The 17,273-nt window shown below is 39.8% G+C and overlaps 1 protein-coding gene across 1 annotated transcript; it reads left to right on the forward strand.

The window, feature by feature from the left end:
* The first annotated feature begins 5 nt into the window (after nt 1-5).
* Nucleotides 6-11,231, forward strand: LOC124158027 (syntaxin-5). The gene is made up of 7 exons (XM_046533172.1): nt 6-137; nt 674-1,054; nt 1,175-1,230; nt 1,353-1,606; nt 3,918-4,139; nt 6,444-6,565; nt 10,496-11,231. Exons 2-7 carry the CDS (start codon nt 699-701, stop codon nt 10,653-10,655), a joined length of 1,170 nt encoding a protein of 389 aa, XP_046389128.1. The 5' UTR covers nt 6-137; nt 674-698; the 3' UTR covers nt 10,656-11,231.
* The last annotated feature ends 6,042 nt before the right edge of the window (nt 11,232-17,273 follow it).

The following is a 17,273-nucleotide window of genomic DNA, read 5'->3' on the forward strand; positions in this document are numbered from 1 at the left end:
ACGTAAGTTACAAAAGCTCCATGAAATATTATTTTCATTTTAATGTTCTTGTAAATTAGGCACTTCGCCTAATGAGTGTGTAATGAGATTAATGCCGCGGTGGAAGTTCCTTTTTTTATACCATCCCATGCATTTCCGTAAGTAAAATAACGGTGACACTGATTTTGTATGGTTTACTTGACAGTACCAATATTGTTTCTGTAGAATATTACATTATTTCCCTATTTTATAGAATGTCTCTCACTAGGTTACTGTTCTGAAGCATTTGAACTGGTGGTTTTAGAATAGTATTGTGAGGTTTACTAGATTCAATAGTTGTGTCTTCTGTAACATCTTTGTAATGTTTAAGTATGAAGTGGCAACTTGCCTGTTCTCATTCTCGCATTCGTATTGCACCACAAATTTGAGAGTTAATATTAATAATATCCTCCCCTGTCCACGTTCTTCGTGTGGAGGAATCGTCGTATAGAATGTGTGCTGATGTTGTAACATGTCACTGTCGGGAAACTGCTGGCACTAACTAATAACATTCGTTTGTAAAATTAGATGAGGAAAATTCTGCGATGCTTTACTACAACGCCCAGTCCTCTGCCCTGGAAACTTAACAGCTGTGTCATTTGGTTTTGTGTTGATAATTGCTCATGATCGCCATATGTCTTTTATTTTTGCGCAGGTAGCCAATATATCTTACAAGACAAATGACAGCAAGGAGACGACGAGGAGGGTCAGAGTCGGAGCAGACACCTCTTATAATAGTACCCCAGGAGTCACCTGCAGCCCGTGATCCGTGGCAAAGCCACAGACCTGTAAATATATCCGGTAATAATGGTGGAGCGATCCCGCGGTATTACCGAGAAGATACTATAAATCCATCTTTTTCCGGGACGGAGAGCGTACTTGGTAGCGTCAGAATGACTTCCCGGGATAGAACGATGGAATTCGTGAACACGGTGCGATCCTTACAAAGTCGTGAGATCGCTCGTGTCGTATCCGTCAGAGACTCCAGGAAATCAAAACATTTGCAAGATTATGCCGAATTCATGATGATTGCAAGGTTAGTGTGGCGACCATATTGCATGCATATTTTTGTTTAACTTCTGGTGAATGCATTTAAGATGAATAACTTTATTAAAAATAAACTAACTTATCTTTTAAAATTCATTTTCTTCCCCAGAACCATCGGAAAGAATATCAGCAGTGCATATGCTAAACTGGAAAAGTTAGCTGGATGTAAGTAATTTCCTGTGATTTTTTTCATGTAATTTCTCTCATTTAATAATTAATGTAATATTTATCATCATACAATGATGTTAGTGCTCTTGACTAATTTATCTCTTCTATGTCAATTTCAGTGGCTCGTAACACATCCATTTACAGTGACCAGCCTACAGAAATCCAAGAACTGACCGTCATTATCAAAGAGGACTTGAGTAGCCTAAATCAACAGATAGCTAGGCTGCAAGAGGTGAGCCGCGGTCAGCGGTCAACAAGCCAAACAAATGGCCGTCATTTGATGTCTCATTCTTCAAGTGTTGTCCTTGCTTTGCAATCAAAGCTTGCGTCAATGTCGACAGCATTCAAGCAGGTGCTTGAAGTGAGAACTGAGGTGAGCAGCAAATATATACGTTCAGCCCTCCCAACCACCCTTTCTCGTTGCAACACCTGCTCAGTTCTTCTCTTCCCCTTTCAATGCTAAATGCTCCTTCCCACAAGTTCTGTGAAGAAATTCCTCTGTACAGGGGCGCAGCTAGGAATTAAGGCTAGGGGAGGTTTTAGGCATAACAAATACTGGGGGGTTGAGGGGAATGGAATACCTGCCAGGGTAAGCAGGAGGTGCGGGGGCCTTCCCCCATAAAATTTTTCAGATAATTGGTTTAAAATGGTGAGTTTTACGCCTTTCTGAGGGATATTTTAATAATCCTTACACTATTTTATAAGTCATATTAATCCAATCACGTAAAATGGGTTAAACTTAAAAATTTCTTTGAGCTCTGGGGGGGGGGGGGGGTTATCCCCCTAAACCCCCCCTCCCCTCGCCGTGCCACTGCCTCTGTATACTCTAGCATCTATTCTCAAATAGCTAAGGCTTTAGAGTTTTTTTAACTGAGGGTCTTAGCCAGTGTCTCTACTCTTGGTTTCTGTCTACCCATTCTTAGCTATCAATTTTACGTGCATGTGTGACAGAAAATCATTGTTAGATATTCATCACAAGACTGATGTACAGAAAATCCAATTACATTAAAGGCCATGTTCAGCTAGTCTATATTTGTGGTGTACATATATGTATTGCTGGAATGTGCTCGATCTTAAATTCGGAACTTTTAATCCAGTTTTTTCTAAGATGTGAAATTTTCATTTGCTGGAAACATTCCAATCGAAAAGGGTACATTTTAGGTAGGAAGTAGACCTTTAAATGGGTGTAGGGATAGAGAGTGCATTTAAGGTGTGAGGATAGTTGAAAGAGTGGAGAAATTATGGGCATTTGGCCCACAATTGTATGGTTATTTGGATGAGGGGATAGATCCCCCCACCCAAAGCCTCAGAGAAAAAAAATATTTAAAGCTATTGACTATTTTTGATATATACAGTGAGTCCTCGTTTAACGTCACTTACCGTTCCTGAAAAATGTGACGATAAACGAAATGACGTTAATCGAAGCATAATATCCCATTAGAAACAATGTAAAAAGTCAATATCGGCTCCTAGATCTCACAATTCCTACGCGAAAAAAATGTTAGCGTATCATATCTGGGGCATTTTTTACGATGGGAATGCCAAACTATCGCATAAATACGAGTTCGTGTCTTCATCGACGACAATAGCAGCAGTGACGTAAATCCTTCTCCATTTTTGTATCTTCCAGCATTTGCTTTTCGGCTTCGCTATGGTGGTCGCCCGGGCGAGCGTTGCCTGGGCATCATCATCACTGAAACATCGTCGCAATTACAGGAACCAAAATTATTGTGAACTCAGTGAAAAAAGTGACGAAAAAAACTCCGAGTTCTACACGGAAAAATGCTTTGAAATCACTTTTTAGGTTTCTGAAAACTATTATGTCAAGTCAAACCATGCCTTGCGCACCTACGCAAGAATTCATTTTGCAGAAATTTTTGCTAAAACCGTAATCGCAATTAAGAATAAACACACCGTTTTACACTTTGCTTAGACTGACTGTATTACCGCCCACAGAACGAACAACCTGCAACGCCTGCCACTTCGCCTTTTTTTCGTGCGAAATTTAAAAGACTTGACGTTATCGCGAAGCGTAGGTGCGGTAAACAAATGACGGTCTCAAAATTTTCGTGACGTTATCGCGAAATGACGTTAAACGGGGTGACGTAGAACGAGGACTCACTGTAATAACTGCATCTGCTTAAAGTTAAATTTTTTGGTGACAAAATGGTGTTAAATGTATTTCCTGGCATGTCATTTTTCAAAAATTTTACCAGATTTTGTGTAGGGGTGAGGGGTCGCTACCCAAGGCCACCTCATCCCCCCTGCAAGGCATATTCCTAGTTACACCACTGGTTCACAGAGATGGATCTCTTCGCACAAGAAATGTGATAAAATATTACATGCATTCTAACAAAAGATTTATAAATGAGCAATATATTGTGATTTTACGTCTTAATAACTTATAGTAATAATGGCATGAGGAAGAGACAAATTTTAACTTGGAAATGCAGAGAATTTGATAAACTACTCTACAGTTTTCCTCTTTGATGAAGTGCTCAGAGGAAAGGAGTGTTGTCCCTGGCTCCCTCCTTGCCTCATACAACAACACTTGCTATTGTAAATACTCAAAGTTGTCAATCAAAAAGTGCACAAAGGCTGTACAATTGTGGGTTGGAAAGTGGCCTGATTTTTATTTTGTGTATCGTCTATGATAGTCAATCATATATGTATTTGCATTTTAGAACTTGCGGCATCAGAAGAGTCGGCAGGACTTTTTCTCCAAGGGACCAGTGTCGACGTCATTGCCTCCAATGGCAGTCTCTGGGTACCACCAGGGGTCAGTGTTGCTCAAGGACGAGAGCCAGGTGGCCATCAACATGGAGGGGGGTGGCGGCAGCAGGGGACCCCCTGGCACCATGCCCGGCCACTCGTTGCAGACGCAGGTCCAGGCCTACGACCAAACGGTGAGCCCCTCACCAAGTGTCCTTTTCCCAGACATGCTGAGCTCAGTGCAATGGAATCATCATTCCCTCCCTCCCTTGTGAAGCCTAAAAATTGCACGCCTGGATATAATAATAAAATCTAATTATGAAGCATCTTTGAGGTAATACATCCTTGAGTTTGGTCAAAGAATAAAATATAAAATTCAATTAGCTGGTAAGCGCAATTTTTGCAGTTTAAATAAGGTAAATAGGCATTAAGTTTGTTAAAAATCATCATCTGCATTCTCACTGAATATGTGAATGCGTATTTACATTAGCTAGTATTTTTTTTCGATTTTGCCTTTAAACTGGCAGACTAATGGAACCAATGTTAATTGACATCTTGTTGTAAATATTGGAAATGGAATGATGTGGACCAATGAAATGAAGGCTGTAGGAATAATGTTGGCTAAGTATGCCGTTTTAGAGCAAGGGAAGAGATTGTAGAAGTCTAATTTACAGGGAAAATATGGGTATAGTTTCTCACAAATGCAGCATGAGTAGGTTTGTAGAGTGAGGGAAGAAATTTCTCAGCCTGCATATGAGGTGAAAAGTCTTTCATAGAAGAAAGGTATTTCACCAAAAGAAATGTTTCAATTCATACGAGAGTGTACTTTGGCATATGTATACATACTTTGTAATTGTCCTTCTAGGGAAGGATATCTGAGCAAAATTCGAAAGGGTCTAGCAGGTTAAGATGTTGAAAAGTGCCCCCCGATATTTTGAGAAATAAAAAATATGCACTTAAAGTGCATCCAAAATTATGTGTTTACCTAAAGTTTCAGACCTCAACAATGGAAAATAACCCCAGAAAAAAATTGAAACTCGATTTTTAGTTTTTTAACCATATCTTCAGTTTTAATTTTTGTAAAATCGTTTTCTTGATTTTAAATTGTGTATACTATTATGGTCTACCATCCTGATTTTTTTTTTAATTTTGGAACGGAAAACTTAACTTTTACTGAAACTTTTACTTAACTTTAATCTGAAAAAAATTAGGATTATACAAGTATAATCCTAATTTTTTTCAGATTTTTAAAATTGGTGGGACAGGGATAACTGCTTTCTGCCATTTGCATCTATGTATTCCAGGAGGATGTTTGTTTTGATTGTTGATGTATGCACTCAAAGAGATAAATTATTTTATAATTGCAAATTTATCACTATGCTCCTATTTATGTAGGATTTGGTGTGCATTTACTGCAGACTTGAACCAGTTTTCACCCTTAATTTCTATAATGCTTATTAATGAATGTAATATATGTGACTGCGATGGCCTCACTTGGTGCTGTGGTACTGAAGATTGAAGGATCGAGACTGTATATCGTAATTTTTTTTCAGCTCGTTCTCTTGTTTTCTATTTATTTACCGGTTTTTATCATTGTAATGTCGCTGCCATTGCTTTATAATATTTTATTAATGGTAATGCGGCTTTTTAAAATTATAAATTGGGCAAGGGTTTAGGTTTCCTTTATCTGTATGGCTACATTCTAGGGATTTGCAAAAGTGGTTAACCCAGTGGTAAATGGTGGATAAAATCCCAGCGTTTGGCGTTAACTTGCAGTTTAAAGTCTGGTGAAAGGAGTCACACTTTGATTGACACTTATTGTGTTTCGATTAATGATAGTTCAAACTATTTGCTAGTATTCATTTAGTACGAACTTGCCTCCGGTTTATCTGTTTAGTTGTAAGACTTGCAAGGTTATTCGTGTTTATTATTTACTATGTGTGCTTCTATTTATCAACCTGGATTTCTTTGAGCGATATGGCACGGCATAGTTATGGAATGACATTTTTAATGATCAGTCGCCTCTTTGAAACCTTGCTCTTCCTCCCATCTGACAACCCCATGACCAGGCCTCCTCAACTTCACCATTGCTTCTCTGTGATTCATTTGACCCCTCTCCTCCATCCACCCTCTCCGACTTCTCATCACCCCATCTCCTTCCGGAGTCTATATACCTGGTGAACGAGGTGAATATATATACATAGGGTGGAGCTTTTGATAATTGTGTGAAGCAGGTGTGCTTTGAGAATGGCATTATGTGCCGAAACCTTGGTAGGTCTAGTGTTTTTAAATGTATTGTGTTGAAAATCATTGCTGTGTTATTTCAATATATACATGTACGTATTCTAATTTTGATGTGAAATCTGGTCTTCTTTGGTTGGTGACTGCCTTTGTATGGATACGCTTGAGTATTCTATTGCCTTTCTCTTTTGAAGTAAATCTTGGTGCACAGTCCTCAAATGTATATTAACGGAAGGATGCATATCTTCTCTTTCCAGGATGACTACATTCAAAGCAGAGCAGAAACTATGCAGAACATTGAATCCACAATTGTGGAGTTGGGGGGGATTTTTCAGCAGCTGGCAAATATGGTGAAAGAGCAGGAGGAATTAGTTGAGAGGTATGAAAGAATCACTACTTTCCACTTTTATTTCTAATCTACCAAAGTTTTCTGCTGTTTAAGGTAGGTTTTGGTGGAGCATACAAATTGCTTCCAACCTGAAGATGCCCGTGCTGCAACGCCGGCAAAACTGTCAGACGAAGATGAATCAGCATGGAGTGAAACCTGGAAGCCAAACAGGGAGCGTACAAATCACTCCAATCCGTCCCTCTGCTCTCTGCCACGAGGTCTCTGCACATTCATTTAATCTATTAACCCTATTCTCTTCCTCCCCCTCACCTAACATTCTTCCCTCTTATTCAGTTTTCAGCTTACACCCCCACTTAGTATGTACTCACTCCAAACTGGCCTCTGCATATTCGCTAAAAGTTTCCTTACCCTTGCCTACCATCTTCTGTTTCTCTTTTGTTCCTTTTCCTCTTGTCCACCTTCTCCATTTTCCTCCGTACCTGCATCTCAATCTCATATGCACGATCTTTTCTTAGCCTCGTTCATCAGATTACACTTTTCAGAGTGCTACACTCCTGATCACGCTCTTTCTTCACCATCCTTTTCTTTGTGCTTTACACAATGATCCCCTCCTCATTAGCTCTATCCTAATTATGAAATCATACCTTCTTTGCAAATTCAATGCCCTTCCTTATGTCCATAGCCCTGTGTCCATTTTCCACCGTTATGCTGCCCAAATGGTTGAGGTGCTCTACTCGCTCTGGTTAATACCCATTGAATTATCTCATCCATTATGAGTATGCTGACAAACCTTTCATGACCTGCCCTTGCTTTTCCTCTTTTGAATATGCACTCAATTCCCCTTCTGTGTCTGCTCTCCCCTCGGGATTGCATTGCATCACAAGCTTACCTGCCTCTTCTTATAATGTCAATGTGACTGACTTAGGGTTGTCAGATCACCTAGCCTTGGACTTCAGATTTACCACTGAAAGAAGAGTTTCTGAACCCATATGTTAGACCCATCTTCCTACATTTACTCGGCATATTTCTCAGATTGGTGGTGAAAATTTAAAATCTCTATTGTCCAATGTCACCTGGTTTTCGCTCCTTCAATATCAAAATGGCAATGATAACTTCACTTGTTTTTTTGATAATTTCTTATTGCTCTTCGAACACTGTTTCCCCAAAAGACTTATGTTCAAAACTTAAGGTAAAAAGCCCAGTAATAAGTGGTTTACTAAGGAATTATCTCATTTACGATCTGTAGTAATCCAACTTCACTCCAAATATAGTCACTCTCGCAATATTGAGGACAAAAAGGCCTGGCTTCTTCATAAGAAGGAGTACATAAATAAAATAAATAAGTCAAAAATTATGGTAAATGGTACTCTAATTAATAAGGCTGACAATAAAGTAAAGGCAGCCTGGAAAGTTATTAATTCTGAAACTGGCTCTATACATCTCAATTCAGAACTCCCTTTCTGTTCTGAAAGCCTGAACAAGCATTTCATTGACTCAATCAATCTTCATCATCTCCTCTTTAAAGAGCCCATCTGCTGATGCCACTGATCTTCTTAGAGAACTCCCTGTAACCGCACCTGCATTCAAATGGCAGTGGGTTACTCCCACTGACATTTTTAAAACTATCAAAAGCTTCAGAAAATCAAACTGCACTGACATTTATGGATTATCTGCCAACCTTATCATACAATTAGCAGATGTACTCAGTGAACCCCTTGCAATAATCTGCAATACTTGCTTTCAGTCAGGCTCATTCCCAAAAAAACTCAAGATATCGAAAATAGTCCCTTCGTAAAAAAGGTGATAAAACCTCACCAGCAAATTACCGCCCAATTTCTATCATTCCTGTTTTTGGTAAGATAATTGAAAAAGTCATTAAATTTCAGCTCTACAATCATTTTCACGATAATAATCTATTTACACCCTCTCAATATGGCTTTCGTCAAGGTCGTTCTACATCTTCTGCCATCAAATATGTGGTCGATAACTTACTGGAGGCTTTTGAAAACAGATCCTCTCTTGTTCTAACAGCTTGTGACCTTTCTAAAGCTTTTGATTGTGTTTCCCATCCAATACTCCTTAGAAAATTACAATATTATGGTATCAATAATACTGAATTAAAACTCATGGAGTCCTACTTAACAAACCGCTCGCAATGTGTTCAAGTGAATAATTCACTGTCTGCCCCTCTTAACGGAACACATGGTGTACCACAAGGATCAGTCCTCGGTCCTCTTTTATTTTTAATTTTGATAAATGATCTCCCACACCATCTTCCTTGCACGTCAGTATTATATGCTGACGACACTACTCTGATACATGATCTAAATGACCCCACCTATCCTTCGGATGTTATCCTTTCAGTGGCCGAAGAATGTTTCTCAGCAAACAGGCTTGCCCTCAACACAAATAAAACCCAACAAATGGTGTTCTCCTTAAGCCCTACTCTGTACCACACTAGAAATTTAAAGCTACTGGGCTTTGACCTTGACTGCAGACTACTATGGGATTGTCATACATCCTCTACAACTGCTAAGTTATCAAAAGCCATATTCCTTCTTAGAAAACTGAAAACACTCATTCCCGCTGAACATCTTCGAGCAGTTTCCTTTGCCATTTTTCACTGCCACCTCTCCTATGGCGTTGAGGTTTGGGGCCATTCTTCCTCCTCTAAAGAGTTATTCATTTTACAGAAAAGAGCCATTAAGGATTATTACCAATTCTAACATAAGGGAACACTGCAAACCACTATTCAGGCAGCAAGGGATTATGACATTGTACGGTCTATATACATATTTTTAAATCTTTAATAAATGTAAAAGTGAACTTTGACAGCCATAAAACTGGTGCTGATGTCCACCATTACAACCCAAGGCTCAAAAATAATCTGTTACAGCCCCACTGTAGGCTGTCAACTACAAAAAATTTCTTTTGACCATGTTAAACTTTGCATGTTCAACCACTTACCTCAAGAGGCAAGAAATTGTACTTTAAGAAAGTTTAAAGGTGTTCTTCACTCGTGGATAGTGACACAAGCTTTCTATTCACTCAATGAATTTCTGGAGAGCAATACTCTAAATTGTATATTCTAGCTTTAGTTTTTTCTTTGATGAAGACTATTACATTGTATTATGTTTAATGCTGAATAAATTATGATTATACGAGCACCCCCCCCCTCTCTCTCTGGTGAGTGTGAAGGTCCATTTTCAAACTTTACCTTCCCCCTCCCTGTCAGATTAAGATTGGATGTAACCCAAAATTGCAGGTATGTTTTAACTCAAGCATCAGATTAAAATGAATTTACCATGGCTTTTGCAGAGCAAGCATTCTCTTCAGTTGTGAGGAAAATCATGGTTTTTCTGATCACATGAAAATGGGGGTTATTTTTCATAAAACAGCGGAAACTTGCATTTTTTTAAATTGATATTCCCTTACAAACGATACGAGGGAGTGAAAACAGTTTATGTACTTGTTTCAAAGATCTTGAGTGTGGAAATGGGCTTGTTCATCATTTTTTTGCCAAATTTGATTGAGTTTGAAAAATAATGGGAGATAAATATTTTTCCAGTGCCAATTTCTCAAGCTATTGTCGACAAAAAATCAACGATCTGGAGCCCTCTGCAAATAAAATTGATGATGTCATGAGTTCATGCCAAGCGTTTTCTCGGCTATGTTGTCCTTGGTCCTGTGCATGGGCCCCACATGGTTTTTTGTTGAGAGCCCTGCAACTAGTGATTCCTTTCCTCAATTTAAGCTTCATCCTCATCAAGTCAGTGAACCAATACTCTACTCATGTCATCAACTCATGAAAATTGAATGGCAACTTTCACATTTTCTTTCTTCATACTTGAATGAAAGGATGAGGAATTAAGAAATCTTGATTCGTAATTGATGGAAAATAAGAGAGTGTAATAACTGTTGATTTGTAATGTCTCATAATTCAGTTGCTTGTCTTTCCAGGATTGACACCAATGTGCAAGATGCATCTTTGAATGTGGAGGCAGCCCATGGCGAGATCCTTAAATACTTCCAATCTGTCACTTCAAATAGGTGGTTAATGATAAAAATTTTTGCAATATTGATTTTTTTCTTCATATTCTTCATCATATTTCTAGCATGAGTGAAATGGTTAGGGATGTTTGTCTGCATGATTATCACACAACGCTGCAAGTTGTTATTGAATAGAATTCAAGTAAAATTTTTATATGAGCTGTTTGATGCCTTGAGGTGCTGATTGTGTGGTGCTTCGAAACAGGAAAAAAAAAACCTCCCTGCAAGTGGTGTGTGTGCTCCTGGCAGCAGAAGGTGTGAATGGATGTTCCTGTTGGGATGCATTCTCATGAATTTTGGCTAATCCTATTATTTAAATGATTGAATATGACAGTTCAGGCGGTGATGGCATGACCTACCTTATGTCATCACCTCTTGTATCATTATCTTACTTATGTATCTGCAAACCTCTATATTTATCCTTTTAGGACATGGTTTTAGTTAGTGCACACAATGGAAAATGTATCTCTATTGGTAATCCTATTGCCTCCCTCATATCTGGATTTTCATATTTGTTCTTACCATTCCATTTAATGTTGAACACTGTCACATGCAAAAAGTGATGTTGAGGTTATATATGTCAGCTTGTAAAGGTATTTGTAAAAAGTAATAATTCAATTCTCTTACCATTAAAATATGCAGTTGATTTATATCATTCAATGCTACAAGCTAGCAAATTGCTGATTTAATGGCAAAACCCCTGTCCTCCCTCCCCTTCCTTCAATCACTCACAATCCATTTCATGGGCTGGCCATCCCAATTAGCCATCCCAATGCCTCAGATAGTATATGGAGCTCTGTAAATGTTGGTTGCCGCTACACATTTCATATACCAGCGATGACTTATTTTGATTACATACAGTAAACTCTTGATTTTACGAAGTCAGTGGGACCGGAAAATTGGCACTTCGTTAAATCGAGTTTCGTAATTTCAAACCTTTTTCGTAAGTCACGAAAAAATGTTCACTTTTGTTTCTTCCGCCGTTTTTTGTCTTTAGTGGCCTTATTTAAATGTTTTCGGTGGTTATTCTCTGTATAATTCATAGAAAAGGCTTTTTGTTATCGATTTATGCTATGAAAGATCGTTAAATAATTATAACACCCTAAAATTCCCGTTTCTTGGTCATACTTCAACATCAACGATCGCTTAGGAAATGCCCGACCAGTTTAGAAAACGTAATCAAATAATGAATTGTAAAGTTTATTATAAGAATATAATAAAATTGTGGTTAGGAGCGAATAACAACTATTAAGTACGCGTAAGATAGATATTTGTTTCCAGCACCCACAGCGGCAGCCGGCCTAACCGCCATTTATGTCCCCCTCTATCACTCAGTGACGAGAAAAAAAAAAGAAAAACGAGGGCCTCCACCCGTTTCCAAAATAACCTTCGTAAGTTAATATTTCGAGTTACTCCGTATTTTCAGTTGAATGTGCTATCTTTTCCATTAGTTATTTTCATTGAGATTCAGTTACGATTATAAATTACGTAGGATATGATTATCTTCTGGCGAATATTTGAAGTAAATTCTGTTTGAGTTCTCCGTCCGGATACTGTGCTCCATCATCTTAGCAGACGTTGATACGAAAGACTTTATTCTTCATCCGGAGCATATTCTTCATACCGGGTGTGAAGTGCTATGTTCATATAGTATTTCTCTCTTCTTTTATGCCGACAGGAGCAAGGTTCCAACCGGAAAACGACAGGAGAAACATCTTCCATTATCGGAGAAATGAAGAGGGAAACGTTATTATCCGCAATTTTTGTTTTTCTACAAGAGATATTTCATCATTTCTCAACGTGTGTCAAGTATTGGTTCACTTGCGTGAATTCCCAAAAATGACACGCAAAAAACTGTATCCTTACCTCATTTAGTTTTCGTGTTCTTTTCTCCGCCGTATTGAAAGTTATCCAAATGATCATTGACATAGAGAAAAGATTTTATTAGCTTTAGCACTAAAAATAGTCGCGCCATAATCGCAAATAAATATAGTGTGGAAAGAGCATAGAAAATAATTTCAATTGAAAAGTCAGCTGGGAAGAAGAGAGACAATTATAAGCGCGGAACCATTTTCCCGATTGTGGAAGACACTTCTTCAGCCTCTCTCCGGTTAATAACTTACCCCGTTGCAGGTAAGATGAACCATGCCCTTCTCCACAATCGGGGAACGTTCCCAGTGGGTGGGGTGAATAAGAGTGGGATGGGGATTGCCTGAGGGAAGAAGTATGGTCAGCATAACGAGTGGTGAAGGGGGCAGGACAAAGAAGGGTGGGGAAATGGCCTTCAGCTCTGCCTCAGTCTACTTTTGGAGGCCGTATTTTTTGCGGCGCACTCAAGCTCCGTCACCTTAGGGAGGGAGTGAATGGGAAATGCTGGGGAAGGAGGGGTTTGGGATGCGTAAGGTGGGTGTCAGCAAGATCAGCAGAAGGCCGCGGGAGGAAGTAAACAAAGACTTTGGAAAGAAAGATCTCTCAGCTAGGGAGAACGGGGAGACGCGTTAGCAGAAAGTTCATAGTTAAGAGTTAAAGTGCGTCTTCATTACGAGTAGCCTGAAAAATAAGTTAGTGGTAAATAGAGCCCAATACTTGATATATTTAAGTTGTTTATTCAGGAAGGCTATTATATACACGAAAAGATATTACTAAAAATCTGTAATTTTTTTCTTTTTGCCCTTCTCCATCGCCGCTTCCACCATGGTTTCTCACTTGCATAAATGGGAATGAAATTGGGGACCTAACTCGTTAACCAGATCAAGGTATCTTAATGTTTGGAGAGCAGCGTGTACTTCTTTTTTATTTGCTGAAATTACCTCCCTTTCGTCTTCACTGCTATTTTGACTAGTCCCGGCCGCTGCTTCTTCCGACGCAGGTACCAGCGTTCCATTGTCGCAAGCCCGGAGATCATCGTCAAGGGCAATATAATCGTTTGATGTTGCGCGCAGTGCTCTTCTTGCTTTTTCCAAGAATTTTTCAAAAAAATCTTTTAAGCCCCTAATATCCTCCGCGATTTTATCCGCTGCAGCTTCCTGAAGGTATAACGTAACGAATCAACCATAGACGTGATATTACAGCAGTAGAATTACTAGTAGGCTAGTTGTATCAATTACCAACCTCGAGAACATCCTCATGATGCGCTATCAAAGGGAATCCGGCCGATTTCCAGCAATTTGCGATTGTAGTGGAGGAAATAAAGTACGTCTTTGAACCGTGTTTCTGCGATGAAAAACAACAATTTTATTAACTTGGCCATTTTAGCAAAGTTAACAAAATCGTTATTTCTCATCGCGGAAACAAGGTTCAGAGTCGTACTTGAATGCCTGATTGGCAGGAGTGCGATGCAAACAATTATTTTTGATGATGGCATTGATTGATAGAATTTCAAAATGCAGTCAGAGCGGTCACTTTTGGGGAGGGAGGACCCCCCCTCGCTTGGAGGGTCGAAGAGAGGGGCCAGCGAGGGTGAGCTCGTCTAGGAAAGGGTCCCGGATTAGGGAACCTTCGAAGGGCTTCGGCGAAAAGTAGTCAAGTAGTCTTCGAAGTACGTTCACAGCAGCCTGCCTTGCGAACGTATCAGGTACGTTCACAGCAGTGCAAAGGGTTAATTAGGAGTGTACGAAATACCCCGCGCGACCTTCCTGACATGTTAAACTACGAAGTATGGTCAATGCGATGTTTACGAATAGGCACGTAAATAGGGGCATTATGTCAGTCTCGATATCTTTACTGAACTCCTACTTCCCCTAAATTCCCACCGTGAGGTTTTAGGCGAACCCTTTCTCTCCAAAGTTGCACTATCATTTGCGATTTCACACTTGATGAACCACAGTTGGAAGCGCTGATTTTTTTAGCTACTTACGCCGGGGTAACTAGTTTTGTTGACAAATATTTCACCATAGTTCGTATAAACGAATACCTTTCGCTACTGGGGACCGATCCGAGATTCGTAAAATCAAAACATTTCGTATAATCGAAGAGCGCCATGTATTTACCATAGGCTTTTCGCCGGGACCGCAGTATCACTTCGTATAATCCAAAACTTCGTAAAATCCGGCTTCGTATAATCGAGAGTTTATTGTATATATATATATATATATACCCCAAGGGCTGTATATAATAGAGATACATAATATGAAGCACGTATCGCGGCTGAGCTAAAAGCCACCAAGTGCGTCCACCGGGTTGCGGATGATGGGTCGACCTTAAGATATAGAGGTTAGCTGCGAGATAAGCGAGTTCTCTCGTCGAATAAGCAGTCGTGGACAAAAAGCGGTGGTATTCTGAGGGGGTATTGGGCTACCCTTGGGTAAGGTAGACCATTTAAAAGATACCAAAACCTATAAAGATGTCGTGACTTGACGACTGGGGGCCGCCAATAATTATGTCTCTCATCACCCGGGGGAGAGAGCAGCAGCTCTTCTTCACATGTGCGAAGGTGGAGACCATACTGGTCGGTACAGCGACACACATTCCACTACGGGTGTGGTAACATTTACTTTAATGGCTGTAGTACTGCGATGTGGAAGGCAAGGGGAAACCACCACGTTATCATCCCGAGGAGTCACAGCTACTCCACTCAATTTATATAATGACATGATGGAATTCTCTTGGGTAAAATATTCCGGAGGTAAACTAGTCCCCCATTCGGATCTCCGGGCGGGGACTACTCGAGAGGGTACATCGGTCAAACGAGATAGAATGTTACGGATAGGAACATGGAACGTCAGATCACTTCGTACCTGCAGTAAGCTAGAGAACTTGAAGGTGGAGATGCGAAGAATGAACCTCGATGTATTAGGCATCAGCGAAATGAAGTGGCCCCAGGAAGGAGACTTTTGGAGTGGAAGCTACAGAATAATACACACAGGATCGCTAAATGGTAATGCTGGATTAGGCATAATGCTTAGAAAGAGCGCCGGGATGCGTGTTAAAAGCTACCTGCAGTTTAATGAAAGGATAGTAATGGTGAAGATAGAAACTAAACCCGTAGCTACTTTAGTGTAGGTTTACATGCCTACGTCAGATTATGAAGACGAAGACGTAGGAGATGTCTACCAAGATATAGCGGAAGTTATCAAGCAGGTAAGAGGGGAAGAAAATCTTATTATTTTAGGTGACTGGAACGCTGTCGTCGGCGAAGGTCAAGACAAAATAATAACTGGGAAATATGGGTTGGGTAACCAAAATGATAGAGGAGAAAGGCTACTTGAATTCTACACGGAGCACAGGCTAGTGGTTGCCAACACTTTATTCAAAAATCCCCTGCGAAAAAGATAAACGTGGAAGATGGCAGGAGACCGTAGAAGATTCCAAATCGATTACATTCTAGTGAAACAAAGATTCAGGAACCAGGTGAAGGACTGCAAAAGCTATCCAGGGGCAGATATCGATAGTGACCATAACCTAGTTATGATGAAATGCCACCTTAAATTTAAAAAGTTGAAGAAAGCCGTGAAAAACATATGGCAGGTTGAAAAATTGAGGGAGGTTCAGCATCAACTGGCTTTTAAAGAGGCTGTAGAAAATAGGGGAGGATACGACCAACAAACCAATGGAAGAGAGTTGGAAAACCATTAGAAGTGGTCTGCAGGCGGCAGCTGAGGATGTTCTTGGTAAAAGAAGAGTCGTTATGAAAAAACCATGGATCACGCAGGAAGTATTAGATCTCATTGAAGAAAGAAGAAAATACAAGGCTGCGAAAACAGAGGAAGGACAGAATCGTTACAAGAGGATAAGGAACGAAATATGTCGTAAAGCGCGGAAGGCTAGAGAAATGTGGATGAAAAGCATTTGCGAAGACGTGCAAAACAATCTTAAACATGGTAAAGTAGAGGCCGTTTATAGGATAGTGAGGAACCACTTTAAGGAAAGGGGCGTAAGATGTAATACCCTTAGGGACAAAAATGGAGAACTATTGATTGAAAACGAAGAAAAAGGGAAGAGATGGATGGAATATCTGGAAGATTTGTACAAAGGAAGTCGCCTCAGAACGAATGCTACCGAAAACGAGAGGGAAGTGGATGCCGATGACATGGGAGCCCCAATTTTAAGATCGGAATTTGATGCGGCTGTAAGAGACCTCAGGATAAATAAAGTGTCTGGCATTGATGACATTCCTGCAGAACTAATCAAAAATTCAGGAGAGAAGACGTTAAACCAGCTATACAAAATCATTAGTGAAATGTATACGACAGGTGAGATACCAAAGAATTTCGAGAGGAACATTATAATCCCTATTCCTAAGAAGAAAAGAGCGGAGAGGTGCGAAGATTTTAGGACCATAAGCCTTACTACACATACATCAAAGATACTGACAAGGATCATCTATAGAAGAATAGAACGAAAAGCAGAAGAGTACTTGGATGAGGACCAATTTGGATTCAGAAAAAACAAAGGCGCAAGGGAAGCAATATTGGCCCTAAGACTGCTCATAGAGAAGAGAATGGAAAAGAACAAGCCAACATTCGTTGCGTTTGTGGACTTAGAGAAAGCATTTGACAACGTGGATTGGAGCACAATGCTTGGAATCCTAAAGGAAATTGGGGTTCTTTATAATGATAGAAGAATCATTCACAGTTTATACAAAAACCAAGTAGCGGTGATAAAATCAGGGCCCAGCTGTGAAGAAGCAAGAATTAGGAAAGGAGTGCGACAAGGCTGTACACTGTCACCCGTAATTTTCAACGTTTAC

Source organism: Ischnura elegans, chromosome 4 (genome assembly GCF_921293095.1).
Source record: "Ischnura elegans chromosome 4, ioIscEleg1.1, whole genome shotgun sequence".
In the NCBI taxonomy this organism is placed as follows: Eukaryota; Metazoa; Arthropoda; class Insecta; order Odonata; family Coenagrionidae; genus Ischnura; species Ischnura elegans.

Bases quoted from the DNA above. Each gene is read 5' to 3' on its own strand.
- LOC124158027 (XM_046533172.1), top strand. From the start codon at position 699: ATGACAGCAAGGAGACGACGAGGAGGGTCAGAGTCGGAGCAGACACCT. The intron at 1,055-1,174 runs GTTAGTGTGGCG...TTTCTTCCCCAG, and splicing joins GAATTCATGATGATTGCAAG to AACCATCGGAAAGAATATCA. The intron at 4,140-6,443 runs GTGAGCCCCTCA...TTCTCTTTCCAG, and splicing joins TCCAGGCCTACGACCAAACG to GATGACTACATTCAAAGCAG.